Genomic DNA, 9,898 nt, shown 5'->3' on the forward strand with positions numbered 1-9,898 from the left:
GCCTATTGGCGGGCATTGCTGGCGGCGGCTAGCCACTTGGCGGAACAGCAGTGTGCAGACGCAACGCAGTTTAGCGAAGTGAAGAAATGCTAGTGTCCCATACAAGGGTACCCGTGCAAAGTTGAGCTATAAATTTAGGCAGATGAATGCCTGCAGTCGTCTAAAACATAGGGAAAATATATATTTACTGGCGTGTCAACAAAGTTTGGGGATGTTATTTGCGAATGTACTATTTTGTGCAAACTTGAAGTAGCTTTAACGACCTCGCGAGCGAGATTCCACAACATAGCAGAAGCTAGCCAATTTTAGCTTGTTAGTGTTTAAACTAAATCCACAGCATGGAGCCAATTATTTAGCTTCTGGATTCACTGCAGGAAGCTTGTGAACCTTTTTCGGGACTGGTTGAAGGCTGGTCTAACAGTTTCCTGGCAGTATACGACCACTCGACACAAGGTTCAAGTTGTTGGTTAGCTAGCTAACCATCCATCTAGAGTGCTAGCTAGCACCACCGCACAGCCTGCCTTCCGTAGACGTGCACTTCCCCCACTCTCCCGACAGCCGGCTAGCCGCAGAGTTAGTCCGGTAAAATGAAGCGACCATCAGCATTTTGGGAAGCTGTGTGGCTGTTTGGATTTTTCTGATGTATGAGGAGACGATATTGTTTTTGTGAGGTGAGTTGTTTTAATTTTGGGTATCTCTGAACTTCTTGCAGCAGACGTACCTAAAGACACACAAACCCTGACCTTAGACCGGGTAATGATAGCTCTGCTATCGGTACCATTTAGCAGTTAGCTTTGACAAGATGGCTCTGTGTAGTTGCTGGTGAACTAGCTACGATACCTGGTGGCTAACTTTGGGTTGAAATAGTTTCTTCGTTGGCTGTGGTCTAGGCTTAATCCACTGGGTAGCCGGTTGAATCTTTTACCACTATATGTTCTTGTGCATAACACTGGGAGTAGTTCTCACAGTTTTGTTTCTTCTGGACACTTTGCCCCTACGTCACCATTGATAGTCTTTAGCTTTTCCGTATCAGCTTATCACCAGTAACACGGTCGAGGCTATTTGCTGGACAGAACAAACCCTTTGAAGTCGGTGTTTACGCTGACAAATAGTGCTTAGCGCTGCAATTATTCAACTACAAAAAAATCTTAGTAGCTTTTATCGTGGCATTGTAACAAGTAGCTGCGGTTGGCATAATTACAAAATATGAATAAATACCTTCCCGTGAAAGTTAATTTGTAACGCTTAACACTTTTAACGCTAACTTAGCTAGCCAGAATGTCAAGACGTTTACTTAACCATAATACCATCACGTTTGGTCTGAACATTGCCAACTTCAAACTGTTTGGTATCCCGTTTAACTGTGGTGTAACGTTAACACCGGTTACCTTTTGTATGTAACGTTATTGGATCTGAAGTTAGTTTGTTGTCGATAAGACAGCGTTTCTGCCACCGAATACAGTTAATACGGAGATGCAACGTTACATGATTAAGAAACTGATTTTGCCCATCAGCTCAGTTTCAGTGTGATGTTAACAGCAATTGATTCAATTTGCTAAGCAACGTTTTAATGTAGCGCCACGTTTTGTTGGTGAAGTTAATCGTGCGGCTATGTTGGATTTTATTTTGCGACTTTTGCTTGAAACGTTTAGGCACTAACTGGATGGGCATTCAAAATATTCCCAAATAAATCTGACAAAGATGTATTGCTTTGTGTTATAGTTGATTACATTCTGTTCTTAATTTGTGATTAATTCTGCCAAGATGCACTAAAAACACTAGAACAGCGCACCCATCCTGGGACTGGGATCTGCTTTCAACTGCACCCGTGAGTGAATAGGAAACATTTCGAAACGTGTGATAGCCTAATGTTAGCTCATAGAATGATTTTCTAAGTACGATGGCACAATTTATGTTGTGTAACTGATGAAACACTGAGACTTAAAGCCGAATCTAGTTGTATTTCAAAAGCGCAATTTTCATTTATTGTTTTCTCGGCACATTAGATCGGGACATAAAACATGGGATCTTCTCTTGGTTGACTATTTTCTACCATTTGAATATTTGCGACCATATTAACCAATATTAGCCAGGCTGTTATAACGTCATAACATAAGTAAACATAATTTTAGAAATGAAGCCGATCGATCCTTTTTAAAGTATTTGTCTCTAAGGCGTTTAAAGGTTATAACAGGGGATGACTTCCTACTATTAGCTGTGTGGATGGAAAATGGTACGCTTATCCAGTCCTGCAGTTTTACAGTGTTTTTGTTAATGGCGTGAATCTCATAGCGGAACTATAATGCAAGCAACAAAGGTTCTCCACGAAAGGAGCCCCGCTGCAACAGGAAGTTCAACACACGGAAGTTGTGTTTTCTTTGTGTATCCCGATTTATGGTTGTTTTAATTAGGAAAACAATTTTACTTTGACATATCGTGCTTTTTTAACGGAACCGTTTGAAGGACTTGGATTATGTATTGCTGGGTAACTAATAACTTGAAATGTTAAAGTCGTTTCCGACTGGTCTTAACACTCGCGCTATTTTCGTGGCTTTGCGAGAAAGCTCGATTGAATTAATGCCAACATTAATCAGATTAACACGAGGTAATCATCTAAAGTTAGGACATAGCATTCTTGTTTAATTGGGGGTCACTGTATTTGCAAAGTGCTGACATAGGAAGATGCATTTTAGGGATCCCCTTATGATGATAAATATATGTTAATATAATGAATAATTACTTTTTATATTTTGATAACTGGGGGCCTGCATACATTATAGCTGTTTATTTTTTATGGGAGTAAATTTATATTATAATTTATACAATAATTATTTAAAATGATGTCACATCTTTCTGTTTATAATACAGTGATAACACACCTTGTGTAATGGATTAACCAGTTATCAGATAAAAGACCTGCATATTTGAATAACTTTATTAAGCTGTTTGCCTTCTGATTAACATTTGCAAGTTAATGCTACTTATTTTTTTACATTGCAGATCTCTGCCAAGGAGGTCAAAATTAGTACGGGGAATGGATGAGCAGAAATCAAACTGCGAAGAGAATGACTCTGAACCAACGGGTATTGTGTTCCTTTTTAAAAAATGTCCTGTGTCCCAACATTATCCATTATGGATCTACACTATTCTGCAGGGCAGTTAATAATGTTGCTGTTGTGAATTTTGCTGTGAAAGAGAAAAATACACATGGTTGACAACAAAACAGATTATTTTTCCACAGTGTTAATGTGATTTTATTAGGTGTAATGACAGTAGAACAGAATGAATTTTCTCATGGCAGATACATCAGTATGGATTTGTTGAAAGCAATTTATTCCCACTGATTCATGTATTCTTTGTATATGCATTTTTTTTTAAGCTGATGACAATGCCCCTGCAAAGCAGCTTGTCTCTTCTGAAGAGGAGTCCAAAGCCCTTCCTGCTGCTGAGGACATGTCTGGTGCTACTACAGCCTCTTCCAGCACACCTGTGTAAGTTTTCATTCAGATTATCAATGGGTATTGTGTACACCAGAGCAGTCTTTATCACAAGAAGGTGATCTTTGTTGGCAACACCACAAACAAATTTTTTGTGTTAAGAACAATCTCATTTGAAACTACACAGTGAGACTGTTCGAGCCTGTGCGCTTTGTAATTGTTTGGAGCGGAGCCTGCATGGACAGCGGGAACTGAGACATTTTGGGCCATTTCATGAGCAGCGAACTCTCAAGCCATCAGCTACCCCATTACCACAGCCTGGGAATGATGACCTGTCTTCCATTGGATTTCCTGACTCCTCCTGTCTAGCAGCACTCTTTGACAACTCAGGTTGTACCTAAAATATTATGCTGGTATATTTTATTAGTGTACAGTAAATAATTACTGTTACAAATTAATCATTATATAGGTTTTATCCACTAAAAATACAGATGGAGAATTGAAGCTAGGTTAGAGATTTTACTGATTTTTGGCTTTTTAATGAACAGGGGGTTGTTGGGTTCATCACTGGTGTGCAGTGTGGTCAGAGGGAGTAAAACGGATTGAAAATGAGGAGCTGGAGAATGTGGATAAGGCCGTTATCTCAGGGACACAGCGGGTAAGTGCACTGCCCATAGATTTGGATTAAATGGTTTTGGGTGAGAATATAAGTATCAACAGAAGCTTGCTTCACAAATTCTTACATATTGTCATTGGCTTGTTTCAGCTTTGTGAATACTGCAAAAGGCTCGGTGCAACCATTCGATGCCATGCTGATGGCTGCTCACGGTTCTACCACTTTCCTTGCTCGGCAGCCAGTGGATCCTTCCAGTCTATGAAACAGCTGGTCCTCCTCTGCCCAGAGCACATAGACCAGGCAGAGGAATTGGGTAAGAGAACCAGACATCTTTGTCAAAATAGTGATATCCTTCCTGTAAGACAACTAGTGTGCTCCATACTGGCTTTGCATTATCAAATGTGGACTGTTATTCTGCAAAGGTCTTGAACATTTAATGCTCTTTGTTAATAAATGTCTGATGCCTGTATGGCTTTAAAGATGAAACAAAGCTATTGTTGTTATTCTGTCTTCTCTTAAATGTTTTTCAAATTTCAGTAATTACTTTGCCTAACAAAACACCAGGCAGGTCACTGTTGACAAGAACAAAAAAAAAAAAGGCTTTTCTAGAAATCGACTTTATCAAGATATACTAAGGCACATATAATGTAATAATAATAATACAACGTAGAAGCCTTGACTATCATGATTATATTTTTAATACAAATTAATATCTAATTTTTTCTTTTTACAGCAGGTGAGGAGGCCTTGTGTGCAGTGTGTGACTCAGCGGGGGAGCTGACAGACTTGCTGTTTTGTACAGGTTGTGGCCAACACTATCATGCGGCCTGTCTGGAGATTGGTGCCACACCTATCCAGCGGGCAGGATGGCAGTGCCCAGAGTGTAAAGTGTGCCAGACATGCAGGTGAGTATACCCATGAGTCGAACTGCAAGACATACAGATGTAATGCTTAATATTTTGCATGGTATTTGAATTGTTTTTTTTTTTTCTTTAAGAAGTTTGTTTTGTTTTACTTGTGTTTCATTTGCCCTTTCTTGAGTGTAATGTCTTGGCTTTGTATTTTCTTAGACAACCAGGCGAAGACTCCAAAATGTTGGTATGTGATGCCTGTGATAAGGGCTACCACACCTTCTGTCTCCAGCCAGCCATGGATTCTCTTCCCTCTGACCCATGGAAATGCAGAGTAAGTTACATTTTCTTTCACGTCTGTACAAACAGATACCTCAGAAACTTACTGAGAAAGCAGTGTCACTTAGTTTTTTGGGGGTGAATCTTTTGGTCAGAATTATTATTATTATTATTTTTAAATTACCAGGACATTTGAAGGAGACCTTTTTTCTGTGTATTTTTTTAATCATTTAGTTTAAATGTATCTTTATCTCTTTTATGTCAGAGGTGTCGTGTATGTATGGAGTGTGGTGTTCGTGGACTTGTGCTGTCGGGTTCAGCCCAGTGGTTTGAGAACTACGCTGTGTGTGAAGGCTGCCAGCGTCACCGCAGCTCTGTGTGTGCTGTGTGCAGCAAAGCTGCCAACCCATCTGTCACTCTGCAGTGCTGCAACATGTGCCACAGGTTAGCTCAGTGCACAAACACAATAGTGTTCACTGGAAGCAGTTATCATGTGGGCTTGTTGCTAATATTGTAATAAAATATTTCCTCATTATTGTCTTAGGTCTGTGCACAGTGAGTGTGCTTTACCGGGGGAGCTTCTGGAAGCCAAATGCATTTGCCTGCTTTGCAAGGAGGATCAGCAGCAGCCTGTCACTCAACCACACACAACAGAGATACAAACCAGAGAGGTGTCTGAGGAAACTGAAGGACATGTGAATTTAGTGGAGATGACAATCCAAACAGATGAAGATGTGGTGACAGAAGAGCAGAAAGACTTATCAGTGGTGGCACAAGGACAGAGAAGCACGTCATTGATGGGTCAGACTGAAGCCATGACTGATAAAGAGACACCCATGGACTTGGGTAAGACTGAGACATGACATGAAACAAAGCTTACGTGATATGCTAGGAATGAATTTAATTGGGCTAGTAAAAAAAAAAAAAATGTCTTGTTTATGTAAGCAATTTTTTTTTTACTTTAGGGTCAGAGGCTGTAGTTATTGAGACAACAGACGTTGATGAGAGAACCATGGAGGAGGAGCCGCTGTTGGCAACAAAAGAATTGATTTCTGAAGTGCCTACTGCTCCACTTGCGTCTACAGGTACACTCAGAATATATGTAGACACCAGTGCTGAAAATGAACACAAAACAGTACGTTATTATTTGTATGATGGTGTGCCGTAACTAATGATAGATTTGTGAATGACAATGTTAATAACTGTGCATTCCTTAATCTCAAATGTAGAATGTGCAACAACAGAACAGGCACCCTCTTGTCTACCTGCTGATGAAGAGAGAGCAGAAAAGGCAGTCAGCCAGGTGACTCAAAGCCCTAGTGTAGAGACACAGTCTAACAACCCTAAAGTAGAATCAACACTGGTGTCACAGCAAGGACCTGAAAATATGGAGGTGGAGAAGCAGGAATACACTCCCTCAGCGGAACAAGAAGTATCACACGAGTTATTAAAGAATGGTTCTGATGGCATGCCTATGACAGGACCATTCCCTAAGGAGCCACCAAAGTTACCAGCTTCCCCTGCCTCTGTGAAAGAAACTGAAAAAAAACAGCAGGAAAAAAGTCTCTGCCAGGACCCCCAGTTGCCTTCTCCTCTTTCTTTGTCAGTAGACACACAAGAGGCCCTCTCTGCTGTGGGCATGGAAGGGAGGTTACTACCTCACTCTGATGAGGAGGAGGAAGAGGAGGAGGAGGAGGAAGAGGATGAAGAGCAAATGAGAGGAGAAGGACATAATGTGGACATAAAACAGGAACTGCAGGAGCACGACATTCAAGAGAAGCCAGAGTTTCTGCTGGATGAGATGTCCAATATCAGCCACGGAGATGAGAGCAGCAGTGGCTTTTTGGGCTCTCCAGGGGAACCTGATCCTCAACTCGCCATGGAGCTTGGCCTTGTACCTGCTGGCCGCTCACATCCGGATAACCTGCTCACTGAGACTGATGATTCGCTTCCCTTCGAACCCTTCAGAAGTGACAGAGAGAAGGCGAAACGCAGAGGATCGCCAGGTCGCTCAAGGGTCAAACAGGTGAGGTCATCATGTACAAGTTAGTCTTTTTTGGAGAGATTATGCTTGGCATTTTACTTTTAAGTGTTTTAATTTTGAAAATGTCAGACATTGCTTTATTTTATTTTTTTTTTCCCTTCCCTCTCTTGTAGGGGAGAAGCAGTAGTTTCCCTGGGAAGCGTAGACCTCGTGGTGGTGGAGGAGGGAGAGGGCGTGGTGGGAGGTCACGACTGAAAGCCATGGCCTCCTGCATTGATGCCTTCTTGGTTAGAAGATGTCCATTTATATTCTTTCACTTTTACAATGTGGCCATAATCACAGTTTTATAATTTCTCAATTAATTACATATTTTATAATATGCATGTAACCGTTAATCTCCTTGTCCACAGCTAAGCATGAGCTCGGACACTGGATTAAATAAGGAGGAAGATGATGAGGAAGATGACACCATGCAGAACACAGTGGTTCTTTTCTCAAACACTGATAAATTTGTCTTGCTCCAGGTACAGTTCTTGTTGTAGTTTGACATTTTCACTTACCCAGTGGCATTTGCTGAGTCAAGAACCTTGTTTCTTTTAAATACAATGTAGACAGATTTGACTTTTCTTCTCTCTTTTAGGATATGTGTGTTGTGTGTGGCAGTTTTGGAAAGGGTGTGGAGGGGCAGCTGTTGGCTTGTGCTCAGTGTGCCCAATGTTACCATCCTTACTGTGTGAACAGCAAAGTAAGCACAAGATTAGTTTTTGTTTAACCACCATATTTTCATATTTTGTAAATTCATATAGATAAAACTTCTTATCTTCCTTAGATCACCAAGACGATGCTTCGTAAGGGCTGGCGCTGCTTGGAATGTATTGTGTGTGAGGTGTGTGGAAAGGCTTCAGACCCCTCTCGTCTGCTGTTGTGTGATGATTGTGACGTCAGCTATCACACGTACTGCTTGGACCCACCATTGCACACTGTGCCTAAGGGTGGTTGGAAGTGCAAATGGTAAAAAAAAACTCTAAACACACAATGCTTTGTTCAACATTGTATCTTTGAATGGGGTCAGATGGAAAGGAATATGTGTACATTTGCATATTATGTAAAACACTAATGCCTCAGCCATGCATTAGCTACTCAGAGACTGAGCTGTTTGCCTTTTGCTTCTGTAGCAACAGAAAATTGTTACACCACTCAAGATTCGCATCTGTATTTTTAATTTAATTTAATTTATTGTATTTATTTTATTTTTTTTATCTTGCATAATAGCTATGTAATGCTTACTGAGTACTTTATGACTTTTGTGCAGGTGTGTGTGCTGTGTGCAGTGTGGTTCCAACTCTCCGGGCTTCCACTGTGAGTGGCAGAACAACTACACCCACTGTGGCCCCTGTGCCAGCCTTGTCACCTGTCCAGTATGCAAAGAGAACTTTATGGAGGAGGAGCTGCTGCTGCAGTGTCAGTACTGCGATCGGTGCGTGATTATTAGAATTATACATGCACACATCAGGCACAGAAACTGTGTGGTATTCATGAGACCACAGCTAATGAAGACAAACGGGAAATGGATTAGTCATGCATTATTTTTTTTCATAACATGAATTATTCCATAACATATTTGGCTTGTGGTGTGATTTTTTTTTGAGAGAAGTATGCATCTCATTGTATTTCTGTGTGCCTCTGCAGATGGGTTCATGCTGTCTGTGAAAGTCTCTACACAGAGGATGAGGTCGAACAAGCTTCTGATGAGGGCTTTGCATGCACATCTTGCACTCCGTATGTTCCAAAACCTGTGGGTGAGTCTCAGATGAACAAAATTTTAAAACTGAACACAAAAATTATGGTTTCATAAACTCTGGATATTCTTGTATATACTGATGGCACATTTTTCTTTCACCTTTTCTACCTGCTCTTTGCCTTTGCTGACAATAGTAGAGTCAGCCATTATGGCTTCAATAAAGATAAAAGAGCCAGGTCAGTGAATTTTGCTTATTCATATTTATTGTCACAAGCACATTCTGCATGATTCTCTTTTAATTGTAAGGGGCTCAGATTTGCTGTTGTCTCTTTACAGAACCCCAGTTTTACAGGTTGGAGGGTGTGTGGCTGACAGAGTCAGGAATGTCTCTGCTCCGCAGTATCTCCATGTTTCCCCTGCACAAGAGACGGCAGCGTCGCTCCCGTCTTGGCACTCTGTGTAGTGAAGGGGGTCCTGATGGAATGGATCTGAGGGAGGTCGAAGGAGAAGGGGAGGAGGGAAAAGGTTGGCACACTTTTCACTCACCCATTGGTGTAGGAACAAATTTCAGGGGTGTTTGTGCTAACCCAATGTTATCTTATATATTTAGGGTGTGGGGATGCTGTGGAATGTGAATCCAAGATGGAGAACCCTGGGAGCCCTGATAGAGAAGGTGGTGGTGAGAGGGATGCAGGTGCAGAAGGAGGCACCGAAGGCATGGCTGACTGTGAAGGTCTCAAAGGGGGAGCAGAGGAGACAGATGATGGCAAAAAAAGAAAGCGAAAACCTTACAGGCCTGGTAAGCTATTCTAAATATCACAAAACAACTTCTAACATCCATATATATCTGCTCATTCATAAAATCTTAATTATTATTTATACTAGGAATTGGAGGCTTCATGGTGAGACAAAGGAAGTGTCACACAAGAATGAAGAAAGAATTTTTTGCCCAGCTGGCTGGAGAGACTATGTTACATGGGCAACCAATAG

General features: G+C 41.2%; 2 protein-coding genes across 2 annotated transcripts in view; one reads left to right on the forward strand and one right to left on the reverse strand.

Annotated features, from left to right (window-relative positions):
* The window catches only part of ikzf4 (IKAROS family zinc finger 4), a 41,595-nt gene extending 39,784 nt beyond the window's left edge, over positions 1–1,811 (reverse strand). The window contains exon 1 of the mRNA XM_020615035.1: positions 1,389–1,811. The gene's annotated coding sequence lies outside the window, so the exon portion shown is untranslated. The remainder of the gene's footprint in view (positions 1–1,388) is intronic.
* Positions 24–9,898, forward strand: part of kmt2d (lysine (K)-specific methyltransferase 2D) — a 30,068-nt gene continuing 20,193 nt past the window's right edge. Inside the window, 22 exon segments of the mRNA XM_020615076.1 lie at positions 24–671; positions 3,001–3,083; positions 3,380–3,491; positions 3,625–3,827; positions 3,986–4,095; positions 4,204–4,366; positions 4,790–4,958; positions 5,124–5,238; positions 5,449–5,627; positions 5,728–6,029; positions 6,149–6,268; positions 6,413–7,209; positions 7,341–7,454; positions 7,578–7,691; positions 7,808–7,912; positions 7,997–8,178; positions 8,480–8,644; positions 8,857–8,966; positions 9,103–9,144; positions 9,245–9,433; positions 9,519–9,707; positions 9,794–9,898. The exon segment at positions 9,794–9,898 is cut by the window's right edge and continues 9 nt beyond it. Of these exon segments, the coding sequence (XP_020470732.1) occupies positions 3,035–3,083; positions 3,380–3,491; positions 3,625–3,827; positions 3,986–4,095; positions 4,204–4,366; positions 4,790–4,958; positions 5,124–5,238; positions 5,449–5,627; positions 5,728–6,029; positions 6,149–6,268; positions 6,413–7,209; positions 7,341–7,454; positions 7,578–7,691; positions 7,808–7,912; positions 7,997–8,178; positions 8,480–8,644; positions 8,857–8,966; positions 9,103–9,144; positions 9,245–9,433; positions 9,519–9,707; positions 9,794–9,898 (3,634 nt within the window). The 5' untranslated portion in view covers positions 24–671; positions 3,001–3,034.

The sequence above is a fragment of the Monopterus albus genome, unplaced genomic scaffold (assembly GCF_001952655.1).
Source record: "Monopterus albus unplaced genomic scaffold, M_albus_1.0 scaffold6.1, whole genome shotgun sequence".
Classification (NCBI taxonomy): domain Eukaryota; kingdom Metazoa; phylum Chordata; class Actinopteri; order Synbranchiformes; family Synbranchidae; genus Monopterus; species Monopterus albus.